Source organism: Eptesicus fuscus, chromosome 4 (genome assembly GCF_027574615.1).
Source record: "Eptesicus fuscus isolate TK198812 chromosome 4, DD_ASM_mEF_20220401, whole genome shotgun sequence".
Classification (NCBI taxonomy): Eukaryota; Metazoa; Chordata; class Mammalia; order Chiroptera; family Vespertilionidae; genus Eptesicus; species Eptesicus fuscus.
Genome location: NC_072476.1, coordinates 22,881,248 through 22,899,487, shown reverse-complemented (window position 1 = coordinate 22,899,487; position 18,240 = coordinate 22,881,248). Strand labels below are relative to the sequence as shown.

Sequence of the window (18,240 nt, the reverse complement as noted above, 5' to 3'; positions counted from 1 at the left end):
CCGGTGGGCGGTGGGTGAGCGGCCGGCAGAGGGAGGGCCGATAGAGAGGCGCTCGGTTGGTGACTTCTGTCCTGTGTCTCAAGCTACGAGATCCTGGCCGCGAATGCCATTCCTAAAGGCTTCATGGACGGGAAGCAGGCCTGCATCCTCATGGTGAGCCCAGCCCAGCTCCGCCCCTCCCCCCGCCCCCCCAAATCTGGCCGCAGCCCTCCCCGGCTCCGGTGGCACTGCCGGGAGCTGCTTTGGGTGTGACCTCCCTTAAACAGGCTTACCCCCTGGCCACAAGGCCCGGCTGAGAATGGGAGCTCTGGTCTTCCTTCCTTCCTTCTGCAGATCAAAGCCCTGGAACTCGACCCCAACTTGTACAGGATCGGGCAGAGCAAGATCTTCTTCCGAACCGGGGTCCTGGCCCACCTGGAAGAGGAGCGAGACTTGAAGATCACCGACGTCATCATGGCTTTCCAGGCCATGTGTCGCGGCTACCTGGCCAGAAAGTAAGGACCCGCCTACCGTCACCTCCCCACAAACACAGGTGGGAGACACACACTTTCAGGGAGCTTGCTGGCCTCACGTTCTTCTCCTTTTTAAAAAAAAATATTTTTATTGACTTAAGAGAATAAGGGATAGGTGGGGAGAGAGAGATAGAAACATCAATGATGAGAGAGAATCATTCATCGGCTGCCTCCTGCACGCCCCACACTGGGGATGGAACCTACAACCCGGGCATGTGCCCTGACCTGGAATTGAACCGTGACCTCCTGGTTTCATAGGTTGACACTCAACCTCTGAGCCACACCTGCCGGGCTGGCCTCATGTTCTGATTCCCTGACTCTAATAGGCCATCTGCGTTAAGATGCTCCACTGATGGGATGGCAGTGTTTTCTTGGGGGGAAGAAATGCTGCCATTTACTATAAGCACAGGTTATGAGGGCAGGCGGGGAGGTTAGGACCATGATTCTGGAGCTTTAGACCTCAGTTCTCATCCTGGCTCCCCCACTTACTTGCTGATGGACCTTGGGCAAGGTACTCTACCTCTCTGGGCCTCAGGTCTCTCCACTGGAAAACAGCATATTCATTCCTGCCTCGTGGAATTGTTTATGAGGAGTCAGTGGAATACTTCCTGAAAAGGGTTGCGAACAGTGCCTGGTTATCATCTCAGAAGTGTGAGAATATGATTAGGTACCCGAGGAAAGGGTATTTGGCTATATCTGTAGCCTTATGTCCAGATGGGATTCGTAAGGCAGGTTCTTGGAAGGTCTGGTGCCCATTCTGTTTTGGGAAGCCTGGGGCCATGTGAGGGCCAGGGTCCTTAAAAATTACACCAAAGGGTAACTGGCAGGAACTGGTGGAGCCGCTCTGTGCGGGGTCATGTCATCATGAGTTATGGCTCCTGCTGTCGTCTGCAGAGCCCTGATCGTGTCAAGCCCTTGGATTCAGTGCCAAGGGGACCCCAGATGGTCAAGGCCAGATCTGGGGAGCTCTTGGTCCAGGGACAGACCTAACTTAAGTTTCGTAATTCTGTTACCACCCCAAACCCCAACCCCGCCTCCAGACTACTGAGGGCAGTTTTATTCTTCAAGTTCACCCACGTTCAAGATGGCAGGGAGAAGGCGCTTGCACTCACTGTTCATGGTTTCTCAAACCTAACAGCCCGTAAACAAGAAGAGTGCTAGTTCTGTGTCAGGTGTGAGGTTTCTAAAACACACCTGAGGAAGGAACAGGTTTGTCAGACACTCAGCTTTGGGGAGACCTGGCGCAGCTGGGAGTGGGCAGGGTCCCCCAGGGATGATGTAGCACGGACTGGTTTCCTCGATGTTTGGAGCACGGCTCTGGTTCCAGGGTATGTTGTGAGCCTTGGGTCCCCCTTGCCCGCTGAGAAAGGCCCTGGCCTCCATGTTATCTGAGCGGTCCGTGCCTAGACAGTATCCCTGTGCAGGTGCTCAGAGCCCCTGGCAGAACCTGAGCTGGAGAAAAGCGGGGATTGTCCTCGTGCACGTCACAAAGTCACCAGCGAACCAGACGTGCCTTGCTTTCAGGATGCTGCAGGGTGGGATGCTATGACAACAAGGGGAGACAGGTGTCGGGCGACCAGGGCCTCTCACGGCTCCCTGCCCCTCTCCCCAGGGCCTTTGCCAAGAGGCAGCAGCAGCTGACGGCCATGAAGGTGATTCAGAGGAACTGTGCCGCCTACCTCAAGCTGCGCAACTGGCAGTGGTGGAGGCTCTTCACCAAGGTGAGTGCTCCGGCCCCACCCAGCTCTCAGGACCCCCAGCCCTGGTTCTTCGCTCCAGATGCTCCAGATGAGGGACTGGAGATGGTTGTCAGTGGGTGTGCAGCTGAGAGCTGGAGATCAAACCTGGCCTGTTGGCGATGCTCCAGGCCTGTCTCCGGTGCATCTGACGAAGGCCCGCCCTCTTTGGCACCTGGGTTACAGCCAGGACCTGAACACAGGTCCAGAGAATTTCATCACCACAAGGATCCCTCACAGTGCCCTTTTATAACCACGCCCATTTCTCTTCTAGCCACACCTACTTTCTTCCATAGCCACACCCATTTCCTTCATAGCCCCTGGCAACCACTGTTGACATTTCTAAAACCCTGTCATTTGAATATTGTGTCATTTTGTTATGTAGATGAGGTCATACCTTTTAGCACTGACTTTTCAGTTGGCACCATTTTCAGGTGATCCATCCAGGCGGTTGCATGCATCCGTCATTTGTTTCTCTGGCTACAATTTGTTCTTGCAGCGTCGCTGCTAAAACACACCGACTGGGCAAAGACAAGCTCTGTTGCGACAGATGCCGTTTATGTGCCCTTGAGCGTGTAAATGGGCACAAACCTTTTTCAGCGAGCAAATACTTACTGTCTGTTGTGTGCCAGGCATGCACAAGGTGCTGTGGGGATACAGCGTGAGCAGACATCATGGGCCCTGGCCTCATGGGTATTCCACTCAGGTGGGGGAGCAGATATTGAGCAGGTAATCACAGGGACAAATAGATGAAGGCAAACTTAAGCGTTGTGTGAGGGACCCACCGTGTGTGTGATGGGCTTCCCTAGGCCAGGCCGGGGCTTGAGCACCAGAGTCAGGAGTCAACCTGGTAAAGAACAGAAGGAGGAAGCAGCTTTTTGGAAATATTCATCCCTATAGACCCAACTTCTTAAAAACTGACTTAAGCCATCTGAGAGAAAGAAAATCAGGATTTAGGGGTGTTCCTTGTGGCCTGACTTACAGCAGTAAGTTTTCAATGCCCAGTCCTGGCAGACTGGTTAATTTAATAATGGCTCATCCATTGATATGGCTTATCTCGTAGTTTTAAGTAATAAAAGTACATAAAACTGGGCAGCATGATCTCAAGTATATTTTTTTAATGTGTAGGGGAAAAGACTGGAAGGAAATGCTAACCATGATAATACTGACCTTGATGGGGGAGGTAGGGTGTGGGGATTTTTTCCCCTCTTCTCCTTGGAAGGAAACACAACAATTTTTCGGCAGCAGTAGTCTCTCCCCAGATGGGACTAAATGGGAGAAGGGGAAGTCTTTTCCTTCCACCGTATACCTTTATCTGTTGCCTTAATTTAGGGTTTCTCAACCTCGGCCCTATTGATACTTTGGGATGCATGATTCGTGCTGTGAGAGAGCTGCCCTAATTCTAGAATGTTTAGCAGCATCCCTGGCCTCTGCCCACTGGATGCTGGTAGCACCCCCTGCCCCAGTTGTGACAGCTGAAACTGTCTCCAGAAATTGCCACACGTCCCCTTGGGGTGGGGTAAAATTGTCCCTGGCTGAGAAGCACTGATCTACTTTTATTACCAGACTGGATCCCTTTGGCCATGAAAATAAATGATGCGCTGACTGTGTGTGTGTGTGTGTGTGTGTGTGTGTGTGTGTGTGCAGGTGAAGCCCCTGCTGCAGGTGACGCGGCAGGAGGAGGAGATGCAGGCCAAGGAGGATGAGCTGCAGAAGACCAAGGAGCGGCAGCAGAAGGCAGAGAGCGAGCTCAAGGAGCTGGAGCAGAAGCACTCGCAGGTGCTTGTCAGGGAACGTGACGGGGGCGAGGGGGGGGGGAAACCTGCGAGGGAGGCAGGATGCCTGCTCCTGGGGGACTCACTGGCCACCTCCCACCCCTGCGTGCAGCTGGCCGAGGAGAAGAACCTGCTGCAGGAGCAGCTGCAGGCGGAGACAGAGCTGTACGCTGAGGCGGAGGAGATGCGGGTCCGGCTGGCGGCCAAGAAGCAGGAGCTGGAGGAGATCCTGCATGAGATGGAGGCCCGCCTGGAGGAGGAGGAAGACCGGGGCCAGCAGCTGCAGGCAGAAAGGAAGAAGATGGCCCAGCAGATGCTGGTAAGGCACTGGAGGGGCTGACCTTCCCTGCAGGCAGGCCTGTGAGGCCCATATGATGAAAAATGTCCCCATTGCACAGATAAAGAGACTAAGGCTTGGGAGGGAGCAGCATCTGTGCACACAGGTCTCCTCGAAAGCCCGCTCTGTTCTGCCCTGCCTTTCGTGTGCTTTTATTTTTTCTCCTAATAGTAGCTGTGTGTGAGGGATAATTATATTGCTGCAGAACAAAACACCCAAAATAAACATTTATTTCACATAGTCAGGAATCTGACAGTGGCTTAGCTAGACGGGTCTGGCTTAGCATCTCTCATGAAGTTACAGTCAAGATGCCAGCTGGGCTGCAGTCATCTGAAGGCTTGACTGGGGCTGGAGGACCCACTTCTACATGGCTCACCCACATGGTTGTAGGCAGGAGGCCTGGGCTCCTCACCATGTGAGCTTCTCCTCGGGGCTGCGCGAGTGTCCTCACAACTTGGCAGCTGGCTTCCCCCAGAAGGAGTGAGTCGCGCGCGAGAGAGCAGGGGAGGAAGGCACAGTGCCTCTTATAGCCTCATTTATGATGCTACACTCCATCACTTGCTCTTGATTTTGTTAGTTAGAAGCAAGTCACTAAGTCCTGCCCACATGCAAGGAGAGGAATTAGGCTCCACCTTTGAGGGGAAGAGTATAATTTGTGGACGCACTTCAAAACCGCCATGGTACCTACTGTCCCCCTTTTATAGATGAGGGGACTGAGGCTCCGTGAAGCAAACCTTAATTTCCAAAGGAGACTGCAGGGCATGGGGGGTCATCAGGCCCAGCCTGTGTCAGCTAGTCCCCAGGGCTCCAGGAGAGTGACTTTTAAGCAAGGCTGTGATTCTTTCCCCACGAGGACCTGGAGGAACAGCTGGAGGAGGAGGAAGCTGCGAGGCAGAAGCTACAACTTGAAAAGGTCACGGCCGAGGCCAAGATCAAGAAACTGGAGGATGACATCCTGGTCATGGATGACCAGAACAACAAACTGTCCAAAGTGAGTGGGGCCGCGCATCAGCACTCTAATGACAGGCTCACCCGGGACAAGGAATTCAGATTGTGTTTCTTTCTTAGCCAAATAAAGGGTACTGAAGGCCAAGCAAAGGTTTACCTCTGACAAGGTGGCTTTGTGACTGCCCTGTGGATGCAGGTGTGCCATGGACTGGGTCCTGGCAGGATCACCAGCACCAGGGCTGCCACGGAGCAAGCCTCGGCAGCACCATGACCAATGGAGCCCCCAAGGTGCCTGAGTCTCCGGGCCCTCTCCCACATTCTCATGGGCCGCGTCCAGTGAGCGACGGGGCGACCAGCTGTCCTGGTTTGCCTAGGATGGAGGGGCTTCCGGGATGTGGAACTCCCAGCACCCAAACCGGAAAAGTCCCAGTGCCAAACAGGATGAGTCGGTCACCCTCGTCAGTAACTTCTAACTGGCCCCACGGAGGGCAGGCTCCTTTCAGTTCTTTCAGCCAGATGCCAGCAGGGCACCTGCCATGAGCCAGGCCCCGTTAGGGGCAGGGCATGTGTGGTGAGAGAGGACCATGCCCTTGTGGGGCTTATAGTCTAGTGATACAGCAAATAGATCATCCCACACATAACTATTAATAACCATTGTGAGCGGGGTTCTGAAGGACGTGTTGCCCATGTTGTGAGAAGAGCACTAGGGGTGGAGGGAGGGAGGTTATTCAGGGAAGGCTTCCTGGAGGAAGTGACATGTAAGTGGAAGCCTAAAGGCTGAGGCGCAGCTACAGGGAGAGGAGGTGGAGGAGCACCCCAGGCAGATGGCTCCATCTGTGCAAAGGCCCCGAGGCAGGGAAGAGCTGGCATGCGATAGGAAGGGAACGAGGGCCCCATGGGCTGGCACATTGCAGTAGGAGAGGCACAGTGACATGAGATGAGAGGTGGCGGACTTTTGGAAATTAAGGAACTTCTCGTCACCATTTCAAACTCTAGGCTGTATTCCAGGCGTCCTCAAACTCCGGCCCGCAGGCCACATGCGGGTGTTTTTGCCGTTTTGTTTTTTTTACTTCAAAATAAGATATGTGCAGTGCGCATAGGAATTTGTTCATAGTTTTTTTTTAAACTATAGTCCGGCCCTCCACCGGTCTGAGGGACAGTGAACTGGCCCCCTGTTTAGAAAGTTTGAGGACCCCTGCTGTATTCGGTTATCATGTGGGTTTTCCTTTCAACTGTTTATCTGGAAATCACTAAAAGTGACACATAGATCCTGGAAGGAAAAAAAAAAGACTAATAGTGTTTCTTTTTCTTTCCCCAAAAAGGAGCGAAAACTCCTTGAAGAGAGGATCAGTGACTTAACGACGAATCTTGCAGAAGAGGAAGAAAAGGCCAAGAACCTCACCAAGCTGAAAAATAAGCACGAGTCTATGATTTCAGAACTGGAAGGTAAACCGGCTACCCAAAGCGGCTCTGAACCGGTATTTTAAAAGTAGGAGAACCAGAGAGGAAACTTCAGCATGGCAGATTGTTTCAAGAGAGGCAAATCCTCTCCAGGCTCCCGGTCTCCCTTAGCCGACATACAGTGATAACCAAAGGCCCTTTCCAGCGGGACTGACGGTTCTTCGTGGAGATGGGGGCGCGGGCGGGGCTGGTACCAGCGGGGGATGTGTGTGCATGTGCGTGAATTTCCTCCGTGTGAAAGGCCTCGGCAGAAAGGCTCGTCCTCCGGGAGTCTTTCTGGTGGCTTCCGCCGCCTGAAGGGCCCCTGGCTTTGTCTAGTGCGGCTGAAGAAGGAGGAGAAGAACCGGCAGGAGCTGGAGAAGCTGAAACGGAAGCTGGAGGGAGAGGCCAGCGATTTCCACGAGCAGATCGCAGACCTGCAGGCGCAGATTGCAGAGCTCAAGATGCAGCTGGCCAAGAAGGAGGAGGAGCTGCAGGCGGCCCTGGCCAGGTAGTGGGGCCGCGGCCTGTGTGTTCCTGGGCCCTGCCAATCCAGTGGCCCCAGTCTTCCTCCTCCTCCAGGCAGGCCTCCATCTAATGCGAGGCCAGAGCACGCCTTGACTTTCCTCTCTTCCCTCCAACCCACCCCTCTGTGTGTCTCCCATGGTGTCGCTCTTTTGGACGCCCAGGCCTTCCTCGTCCACACCCCAGTCCTGCATTTCCAGTTGACCAGAGGCCCTTCCATGGCACCTCCCACAGCACATGCCTGAGGCTGGAAGGGCCCTCCTCTCCCTCAAGCCCCCTTCGAAGGTCTCCCTTTCCGTGCCTGCCAGTCCCCTCCCTAGCTTTTGCCCTCCCTGCCCCTCCCACAGCCAGCAGGCAGCAGCCCTCAGGTTCTGCCAGCCCTTTGCCGTGTGCCCCTCCTCCCACTCTGAGCTGGCTTCCCCCTAGTGGCCACACACTGGCAATAGACTCACCTGCTCGCTGTGTGCTAAGCTCCTTTTAAGCGGCATCTTCACAGATACCTGGCCAGGTATGCCGCTGTTTTCTCCAGTTCACCGGGGAGGAAGCTGCGCCAGGGGAGGTGAAGGAGTGTGTGACTGTCACCCCGCTTTTGAGAGGCAGAGCTGGGATTTGAGCCCCAAAGCTTTCTGCTGACCCCCTGGTCATGCTGCATGACTGTTAAGAGTGATGGACCAGAAACATCACTTGGGGTCGTAAACCTACTCAAACCTTGCTGGCTTGTGCAGGAAACCCAGGTCTTAGCCTGGTGCTCAGTGCCCACCTGCCCTCCGCAGTCTGACCCCAACCAACCATTATGCTTCCTCTCTCACTGCTGCCCATTCACAAGTGCAGTACAATCGACCTGCCCACCTCCCCCTGCCCTGCAGAGTCTTGCCTCTGTGCCTTCTCTCATGCTGTTTCCTTTCCTTCCTCCCCCTACCCCCCACACACCCCAAGCATCAGGAGGGAGCTCCCTTCCATGAAATGCCTGACTCAGTCCACCCCATTCGAACGACACTGCTCACATCCCACCTTGACCCAGGCTCACTGCCTCTCCCGGGCTGAGAGCCCTGGCTTTAGCATCACCCAAAGCAGTGCCTGGCCAAGGGCTTTGCATGTAGCAAACACTCAGTCACTGTTTGAGCAAAGGGAAGGAAGAGCATGTAGTCACTAAGGAGGGATAACTGTCCAATGTTCAGAAAGTAACTAGTAAGCCCCTTCTGTGAGTTGGGCACCGAGCCAGTCTGGGACCGGTGCTTTGCATTCACACACACAGAACACCATGACCTAATTTTTATACAGACCTTGGGACCCATCATGTCCTACGTAAATGTCCAAGCAGTCCAGTGTCGCAAGGAGGGATCCGCTGTGTCCTGGGGGTGGCGTGCAACATGTTTTACTATCCATGGAGCACGAGTGGTTGGTTCCTGAAAAACAATGTTTGGCCACGTGTGCGATAGCAGAGGCCTGGGGCCCCGGGATCTTCATTCTGGGGACCTGTCCCTGGCAGGCTTGACGATGAAATTGCTCAGAAGAACAACGCCCTCAAGAAGATCCGGGAGCTGGAGGGTCTCATCTCAGACCTGCAGGAGGACCTGGACTCAGAACGGGCCGCGAGAAACAAAGCTGAGAAGCAGAAGCGAGACCTGGGGGAGGAGCTGGAGGCGCTGAAGACGGAGCTGGAGGACACGCTGGACAGCACGGCCACCCAGCAGGAGCTCCGGTGAGAGGGGACCGTTGTCCACCGCATTGATGGGGGGGCTGGTGGGGATGGAGTGAGCCCAGCAAATCCTGAATCACAGGGTTCCGCAGGCCCTGCATTCACTGTCCTGATTGCATTTTGCTGTAACTGACACAAGTGTGATTATTTTTAATCTTATTACTTCACATCACAGTAGTGGGACATAATCAGAGAACAATCTGAAAACTAGAGAAAAGTAGACACCAAAAACATCACCCTTAGGGGTATCTCCTTCCTGTCTTTTCATGTATATGTGTGTGTAAGTAAATCGCCCCCAGCCCCAGTCACCAAGTGTGTGGGTTTACCAGTGAGTTTTGTGTTAAATTTTTAAAATAACATTATCAGACTGGATTTCTTGTTTTTGTTGTTACAAAAATACGTTTTCAGAGAGGAAGGAAGAGGGAGAGAGAGATCAAAACATCAATGATGAGAGAGAATCATTGATTGGCTTCCTCCTGCATGCCCCCTACCAGGGATTGAGCCCAAAACCTGGGCATGTGCCCTGACCAGGAATCAAACCGTGACTTCCTGGTTCATAGGTTGGCGCTCAAACCACTGGGCCATGCTGGCCAGGCATTAGCAGACTGGTTTTTGATTTAAGATGTACAGCAGGCAATCAAACAGACCACAACAAAACAACTCCTGCTAGAAAATGAATGCTAACATTAGTGAAACTAGGCCATTTATTCATTCAGTAAACATACAAATGTAATTAGAGAGCGTCTGAGTCAGGTACTGTGCGAACACTGAGATTCATCTCCACGCATTGGGTTTTGTGCTTCCTTCCCACCTGGCCAACAACACAGAGAAGCCCGGGGCAGGCCTTGAAAACACAGACTCAGAGTCAGACTATTTGGGTTCCGTTTCTGGTCCTACACACAGTGGTTGTAACAACTCGGGGAAGCGGCTCACCCTTCCTTAGCCATAGTTTCCTCAGCTGTACAATGGAAATAATAATATACCTGCCTTGTAGGGCCACTCTGAAGATTATATGAGAGGATGTATTAAAGACATTAGGTCAGGGCCTGGCATACAGTAAGTGCTCAATAAAGAAGAGCGAATGTTCATATTTTCCGGAACATTTTGCCAGTCATTTTGCAATTCTTTTAACAATATTATTTTGTGTATTTGTTTGCTGGCCCCGAAAAATCCTAGGCAGGTAACGTACTCCTCTTTTTCCAGCTGAGGAAATTCCAGGCCCAGAGCGGCTAGGTGACTCACCCGAGGTTAGGTCACACAGCTAGGAAGAGGTGGTGGTGGAGATGTCAGCTCTGGGTCCTTGGCACAACGCTGAGGGGGGGCCCGTCTCCCCACAACTGCCATCACTGTGTTCTTCCCATCCAGGGCCAAGAGGGAGCAGGAGGTGACGGTGCTGAAGAAGGCCCTGGACGAGGAGACGCGGTCCCACGAGGCCCAGGTCCAGGAGATGAGGCAGAAGCACACCCAGGCGGTGGAGGAGCTCACGGAGCAGCTCGAGCAGTTCAAGAGGGTGAGTTGTGGCGCTTTCTCGTGACAACACATCCACGCGGCTATGTCCACGGCTTCAACTAACCACAGGTCAGAGTCTAAGACGAGTACCAAGCTAGGCAAGATTCTAACGATAAAGGCAGCAGCCAGCATGTATCGACTGTGTACCGTACAGGATGGCAATTAACCTTCACAACCACCCTCAGAGGAAGGTGCTATGAAGCACATTTTACAGCTAAAAACAAAAACAAAAAAACCCCCACAATTTCCTTGTGTTTCATTCCCAGGGGTGAGTTGTTTTAACTCGTGACCTCCTGCTACATTGCTTCCCTAAAGTCTGAATTTGTTTGCCCGAAGTCCTACATTCCCCACCTCCCTGCACTAAGCGCCCCACAATCCAGGTGACATGGCCGTAGCTTTACCAGAAATGGTAGGAGTTTGCATCTGTTTAAGTCCCAGTCAAGGTGAATCTTATTCCATGAGCTGGTTTGTTGATTATCTTTCGGTGAGCTGGTTCACTCCCTCTGCTATCAGAATCTCAACGTTTCCTTTCATTTCAATAATGTGAGCAATCCCTTACGTAGCACTGACTACAGGCCAGGCACTTTTCCAAGGTTTTGCACACCCTGGTTTGGTTTTGCCCGTGGCCTCTGCGAAAATGAGACCTCCAGGCCCACCCTCTGAAAAGCTCCCCTCGCCCTCCCTGTGAATAAGGACACTTGTTCCCGTCCCCTTGTCACGTGGGATCTGAATACCAATCTTCAACATTTCATCAATTCTTTACATATTTTAGACAAATAAGATTGTGCTAATTGTAACTACAACATACATTTCCCCTGTCGACTGGCGTCCCTGTTTAGTGTCCAGTTATTTTTACTGTAATATAATTCGAATCCAGATGGGCTATTCCCACCTTCCAAAATACACTCCAGACAGTAGTAAGGTCGATGTGTCCCCTTGACTACTCTCAAGCCAGGTCAGAGCGGGGCTGGGCTGGGAGCCAAGCCCCAGTTCACAGCCAGGCCTCTTTGGAACCACTCGGCTGCTGATGGCACCAGCAGACAGCCTCCGCTTCTGACCTGCGTGACGCAGGTGGAGGCTGCAAACTCCTGCCGCGGCCTCAGGTGCACAGACAGAGGAGTGCCTGTCGTTTACCTGTGACGACTTTGGTACAGACTTGGAGCCCTGGTCCCAGCAGGTTGTTGGGAAAACTTTTATCATCATTCCCACCTGGCCTCCCGTTACACGTGTGGTTTTGTCATAGTTCTGGGGTCTTCAGCTGAGTGAAGATTTTTGGGGGGCCCAAATCCCCTGGGGTCCTTGCTTATCAACCTGCACTGTTTCCCCTAAGAGGCGCTTTGTCTCTGGCTGAGGCACTGACGGCTCAGTCATGACGGGGACAGAGGAATGGCTTCCCTGGGGCTGCCTGGGCCCTGATGGTCCTTCCTAGGCATTGTGGGAAAGCTGAGTGTTGTTTCCTCTGCCCTTGGCACCCTCATGCTTTTCTCTTATTTCCCACCCTCCAGCCCCGTAAAAACAAAAACCCTCCTTTCACCCCAAATACTTCTCTCTCAGGGAGATTGACATGCCAACAGGAGCTGGTTAGATAAAGTGACTTTCTCTTAACTATCACTGAAATAGTGTGCATTTGATAGTAAATGTGATGGACGACAGGGATGGTAGGGACTGGGCCCGAGTGAGGTGTGGCTGCCCCATCTACAGGGCTAGCTGAAACAGTGCAGGTTGATAAGCAAGGACCCTAGGGGATTTGGGCCCCAAAAAATCTTAGCTCTGCTGAAGACCCCAGAACTATGACAAAACCACACGTGTAACAGGAGGCCAGGTGGAAATGATGACAAAAGTTTTCCCAACAACCTGCTGGGACCAGGGCTCCAAGTCTGTACCAAAGTCCTGTTTCCATAGCTTTAGTTGTTTTTTCCTGAAAGTCAGAGTTAGTGAGGTATATGCAGTAAAATTCACCGATTTTAAGTGTGTAGCTCAGTGACCTTGGACAAATGTATGCATTTGGGTAACCATCACCACAGTCATCAGGATATAGGACACTAGATTATTTAATAGAGAAGCTGGGAGTCCAGAGTTTTATGTGACGTTTCTTTATTAAAATGTTGGCACTAATTTTTCAGAAAGTAATGAAGGGCCAAAGCGGGCATGACAGCAGGTTGGCTGCAACCCGTGTCGGATACAGGTTGGGGACCTCTGCGCTTTAGGAAAACAGAACCCCAAGTCTTCCTGGTGATTCTGTGTCTCGTCCCTGCACCCCCCTGGGGAGGGAAAGGACAAAGGTTCCTACCTTACAACGCTCTCCTGGCCACGGCTGTAACGCCTCCCCTCCCCTCTGCCTCTCGGGCCAGGCCAAGGCCAACCTGGACAAGAACAAGCAGACGCTGGAGAAGGAGAACGCAGACCTGGCGGGCGAGCTGCGGGTCCTGAACCAGGCCAAGCAGGAGGTGGAGCACAAGAAGAAGAAGCTGGAGGTGCAGCTGCAGGAGCTGCAGTCCAAGTGCAGCGACGGGGAGCGGGCCCGCGCCGAGCTCAACGACAAGGTCCACAAGCTGCAGGTGAGGCGGCAGCGCAGGGCATCCCTGGTACCCGCTCTGCGAGGGATGCTGCCCTTCCCAGCTAACTGAAGTCTCTCTTGCTGCAAAGCAAGTCGGTTTCCTCTAGTTATAGCCCTAATGTAACTAGAGATGGTCACCCATCCAGTTTAATCATTAAGAACCTTCATCTGTTCATTCAACAAGTATTTACTGAGAACCTGCTGTAGGCCATGCACTGTGTTGAGTCCTGAGATACAACAGCAAGGAAGAAAATAGACACTGTTCCTGCCCCAGGAGAATTCCAGCCTACTGGAGGGAGAGGCACCGATAATCACAAAAATGAATGTAAAGTGATGCTGGAAAGGGGCGGCACTTAACGTAATATGTATGAACAACAGAGGCCTGGCCTGCAGGAGGGGGAGTCAGGAAAGGCTTCCCTAAGGATGTGTGATCTGACAGAGAAAGCAAAGGGAACAGCATTTGCAAAGGCCCAGTTGTACGTGGGAAATTAGATCACATGAGACCAGTAGAGCTAGAAGGCCAAGTTGGAAGGGAAATGTGGTACAAAATGGGACCAGGGAGGCAGGCTGTGGCTGGGTGACACAGCGCCCGCCTTCAAGGCCCTATTACATGTACGTTGGTCTTGACTCTGCGATGGGAAGCTATTGATGGGTGTTAAGCTGGAGAATGACACAGCCTGTTTGCCTTTGGTCTTATTTAGCTTTGAACAGACATTTGGCCCGACTTGCCTTTCATGGGATATGGTCAAACGTTTGATAAATATGTAGTGTGCTTACAGTCTGGGATGAGAGAGCGGGGGAAGCATTAAATATATTTCCACATCCAGGTGAGGGCAGGGGTGTTGCTATCCTAACACCAGCACTGTCCTGGAGGAGTGGAGTGAAGGTCGTTTGTGTGCTCACTGTACATATGAAGAGGCCAGGGATCCCAACTTGTAGGCAACGTACTTCCCTTGGGGGCCGCCATGATCAGGCCCCACAGCTCACGGGTATTTCTCAGTCAGTGGACACCACCTGGCGGTGGTCTCTCGTGAGTGGAAAGTGTTCCTCTTACTTAAAGAGGATCCTGTCCCAGAGGTTCCAGCTCACCGGTCTCTCGCCCTCAGAATGAAGTGGAGAGTGTCACCGGGATGCTCAACGAGGCGGAAGGGAAGGCCATCAAACTGGCCAAGGACGTGGCCTCCCTGGGGTCCCAGCTCCAGGACACCCAGGTGGGTATCCCATCACATCATCCAGAGGGGCCTGGAGGACAACCTTCCCGGGGCTGGGTTCCTGGGACTTGCGTGCGTCCTTTTTGCAGGAGCTGCTTCAAGAAGAAACCCGGCAGAAGCTCAACGTGTCCACCAAGCTGCGCCAGCTGGAGGATGAGAGGAACAGCCTGCAGGAGCAGCTGGATGAGGAGATGGAGGCCAAGCAGAACCTGGAGCGCCACATCTCAACTCTGAACATCCAGGTGCGGCCGTGCCCTGGCCTTTCTGGGCCTGAGGCCTCCAGGGTAGCTCAGGGGCTCCGACGTGCTGTCGGAGAGCATTGGCGCCATTTTGCTTGGCTTGCTGGCTCCTCCTGCTGTTGAATTTCTTCAGTGAGGAGAAGGTGGTCTTTGCTTCCCAGGGCCTGGGGGACAGGGATGGGAATCCCTCACTGCCTCCTCTCACCCCACCTCCAACCCTGCCATTTCAGCTCTCCGATTCGAAGAAGAAGCTGCAGGACTTTGCCAGCACCGTGGAGGCCCTGGAAGAAGGCAAGAAGAGGTTCCAGAAGGAAATCGAAGGCCTCACCCAGCAGTACGAGGAGAAGGCAGCTGCTTATGACAAACTGGAAAAGACCAAGAACAGGCTTCAGCAGGAGCTGGATGACCTGGTTGTCGATTTAGACAACCAGCGGCAACTGGTGTCCAACCTGGAAAAGAAGCAGAAGAAGTTTGATCAGGTAGGGGGCTGGAGGGCCCACCGCTGTTCACAGACGGGGGCTGGGGGAGTCGGGTCTGCGAAGCATCCGGGTGGCTGCTGGGTGTGTGCCGGCATCCTCCCGCTTGCTGAAGGATGCACAGTTGGCCTGCTTTAGTGACTGTGGAACAGTAGGGCTCCTGGGTCAGAGTAAGGAGAGTGGCAGTCTTGAAGGCTGTGACATTTCCAGGGGCTACCACCACCGGGGCCATCTGCAAACCCAATCGCATGCTTTAGTTTCTAGTCCCAATAAGGAATGAGGTTTATTTATCTTATTCACTCAACAAGTTTTTTATTGAGTGCCTACTGAGTATTCCCAGTAATTTAAATTTTCTACCCTTTAAATACCACTTTTCCCTAACATCTCATTACAAAGAACTGCAAGCACACAATTTGAAAACACTGTTCACCTGTATACCCACCACCTGGATTCGATCTTCAGTATTTCACCATACCCACTTTATCACATATTTACTTACCAGAATGAACCATCTGTCATTCATCTCTTTCAGATAAATTTCAAAGAAAATTATAGACATCTGTATACTTCCCCCTCCATACCTCAGCATTGCAGTTTTTAAAATATATGCCATTTTGCTTCAAGTAAAATTGACATACAAAGACATGCACAAATCTTAAGTGTACACTCACTGAGTTCTAATAAATGCATATATACCTGTAAGGCCCAAACCACTAAATACTAACTTTTAATATGTTACTCAGATTTAGTAGCTGTGACATGGGGCTATTTTAAAAACCAATGGGGGATTGTACTGGGAGATGTGGGGATTCACTGCCCCTCCCCAGCTGGACTCAGAGTACTGGGCTTCTGTTTGGCACGCTAACTCCGCTTTCCACCAGCCATCCCTTCTCTGTGCTGCCAGCTCGTCCTCATTGTCGATTTGAGGGCCCAAGGGCCCTTTTATTTATATTCCTGTCACACAGTGTAGCGTTTTTGTGTTGACTGTGTTGTTTGGGATCCCATTACCTACATGTCTGTTGAATTCTGGAGGCCTGGGTTTTGGACGTTGCATATGTAATATGCTGCTTCCCAGAAGGTGACACTAACATCGGTATGGAGTGTTCTTTGAACTGCTTCTCCAAGCAGAGGCACAAGTGTGTGCAGATCCATTCGCACACTCACCATGTCCCTGCCGGGGCGCACAGAGCGTTTTTGAGAGCTAGCTACTGTGGCCATGAAACAAGAAGAGTAGCTGGCCTCTGGCAGGATTAAATGTCACTGTGACCTCAGTGGCTGTATGCTCTAACCAAAATGGGCATCATTAGTGGTTTCAAAGCACAGACTCAGCAGATGCTGGCTCTGCATAAGGCTGGCCCAGAAGTCAGGAAGCAAGCTTAATAGGAACAATGTCCATAGATTTCTAACCACACCTGCACCTGGGAGAGTTCCGCAGGACACAGGCTTTGCAATGAAATGCAGCGGGACCTCAGGTTAAGTCTAGAGGCCAGTCACCTCTGCGTCTTCTGTTGTGTTGCAGTTGTTGGCCGAGGAGAAAAACATCTCTTCCAAATACGCGGATGAAAGGGACAGAGCGGAGGCGGAAGCCAGGGAAAAGGAAACCAAGGCCTTGTCCCTGGCGCGGGCCCTTGAGGAGGCCTTGGAAGCCAAAGAGGAACTCGAGAGGACCAACAAAATGCTCAAAGCCGAGATGGAGGACCTGGTTAGCTCCAAGGATGACGTAGGCAAGAATGTAAGTCTCTCTCTATCATCTTTGCTTGTCTACATTTCACCAACCCACCCACTGTGCCGTGTATCAGTCTGCGAGGGACTTGGCGCTGTGCCTCTTTCATGTTAAGTGATAACTGGGCGTTGTAGGCAGTCCCTTGGGCTGATGCAAAGACCACGCCTGGTTGGGAACAGCAGTTGGGGTGGGGTCTGAGTCAAGGGATCCGAGAGGAAGGCTCTGGTCTTGACTCCTAGTCATGCATCCTGTGGGTGGCAAAAACCATCTCCCTGAGCTTAATGAGCTGCCTGTCACTGTGGTTGCCTGACCATCTTCATGAAGTCAACCCTCATGTAAAAGGTCCATGAGCTGGAGAAGTCCAAGCGAGCCCTGGAAACCCAGATGGAGGAGATGAAGACACAGCTGGAAGAGCTGGAGGATGAGCTACAGGCAACGGAAGATGCCAAGCTGCGGCTCGAGGTCAACATGCAGGCCCTCAAGGGCCAGTTTGAGCGCGATCTCCAGGCCCGGGATGAGCAGAATGAAGAGAAAAGGCGGCAGCTCCAGAGGCAGGTAATCCTGCAGGGGACGTGGGGGAATGGAGAGCTGGGGTGGCCTGTGTCCTTCCTTCCACCACCACTTCCTGGCCTCATGGAGACTATTTTCTCATCTGCAACCTGGGGATGAGAAAAACCCACCCTGCAGGGGGCTGTGCACACCTGGGAGCTCAGTGAAAACTGGCTGGGCAGAGAGAGGCCCTCTGAGAGGCGCGCCGCCCAGCAGTGCCCATCTCTTCCTTGCCCAGCTCCACGAGTATGAGACGGAACTGGAAGACGAGCGAAAGCAACGTGCCCTGGCCGCTGCTGCCAAGAAGAAGCTGGAAGGGGACCTGAAAGACCTGGAGCTGCAGGCTGACTCAGCCATCAAGGGGAGGGAGGAAGCCATCAAGCAGCTGCGCAAACTGCAGGTGGGTGGAGCTCTGGGGGCAGGCACTGGGGAGGGAGGGGCGGCTCCCCCAGGCTGGGAAGTCAGTCAGAAGCAGGAGGGTTCAGGCTTCTCCCTGCCATTTGGGCCTGTTCGGCTGGTGTTTTCTATCACCATTTGGCTTTCAGTGACTGTTTCCTGCCCTGGGTAGGACATTTGGCCAAGGCCCTCAGATCACATCATCTTTTCTTAGGTCTGCTGAGCCCCTCCAAAACGCACCCCCAAATGACCACCTGGGGCTGAGGGCAATGCTTGTGCAACAGGGGCTTCCCTGTGGTTAATCACAGAAAATCCTAGTGGTTATCATGGAAAGGTAATTTGGGCAGCAGCACTTGGGCGAGTTAAGGACAGCTTGTCTTTCCTGTCCACTCATGCAGGCTCAGATGAAGGACTTCCAGAGAGAGCTGGACGACGCCCGTGCCTCCAGAGAAGAAATCTTTGCCACGGCCAAGGAGAATGAAAAGAAAGCCAAGAGCTTAGAAGCAGACCTCATGCAGCTACAGGAGGTAAAGCCTTCTCACTAGGAGTGCCTCAGATGGGGATGCGGTGGCAGCGGCCCTTGGCATCCCAGGTTGTACATCCACAGC

The 18,240-nt window shown here is 52.8% G+C and overlaps 1 protein-coding gene across 1 annotated transcript in view; it reads left to right on the top strand.

Moving 5' to 3' along the window:
• MYH11 (myosin heavy chain 11) overlaps nt 1–18,240 on the top strand; it is a 119,117-nt gene that overhangs the window by 90,244 nt on the left and 10,633 nt on the right. Inside the window, exons 19-36 of the mRNA XM_054714752.1 lie at nt 84–153; nt 334–494; nt 2,125–2,233; nt 3,896–4,027; nt 4,136–4,342; nt 5,214–5,351; nt 6,631–6,754; nt 7,088–7,259; nt 8,763–8,975; nt 10,338–10,482; nt 12,833–13,039; nt 14,145–14,249; nt 14,339–14,491; nt 14,719–14,967; nt 16,484–16,696; nt 17,030–17,242; nt 17,475–17,636; nt 18,031–18,159. Coding sequence (XP_054570727.1) covers nt 84–153; nt 334–494; nt 2,125–2,233; nt 3,896–4,027; nt 4,136–4,342; nt 5,214–5,351; nt 6,631–6,754; nt 7,088–7,259; nt 8,763–8,975; nt 10,338–10,482; nt 12,833–13,039; nt 14,145–14,249; nt 14,339–14,491; nt 14,719–14,967; nt 16,484–16,696; nt 17,030–17,242; nt 17,475–17,636; nt 18,031–18,159 — 2,902 coding nt within the window. The remainder of the gene's footprint in view (nt 1–83; nt 154–333; nt 495–2,124; nt 2,234–3,895; nt 4,028–4,135; nt 4,343–5,213; nt 5,352–6,630; nt 6,755–7,087; nt 7,260–8,762; nt 8,976–10,337; nt 10,483–12,832; nt 13,040–14,144; nt 14,250–14,338; nt 14,492–14,718; nt 14,968–16,483; nt 16,697–17,029; nt 17,243–17,474; nt 17,637–18,030; nt 18,160–18,240) is intronic.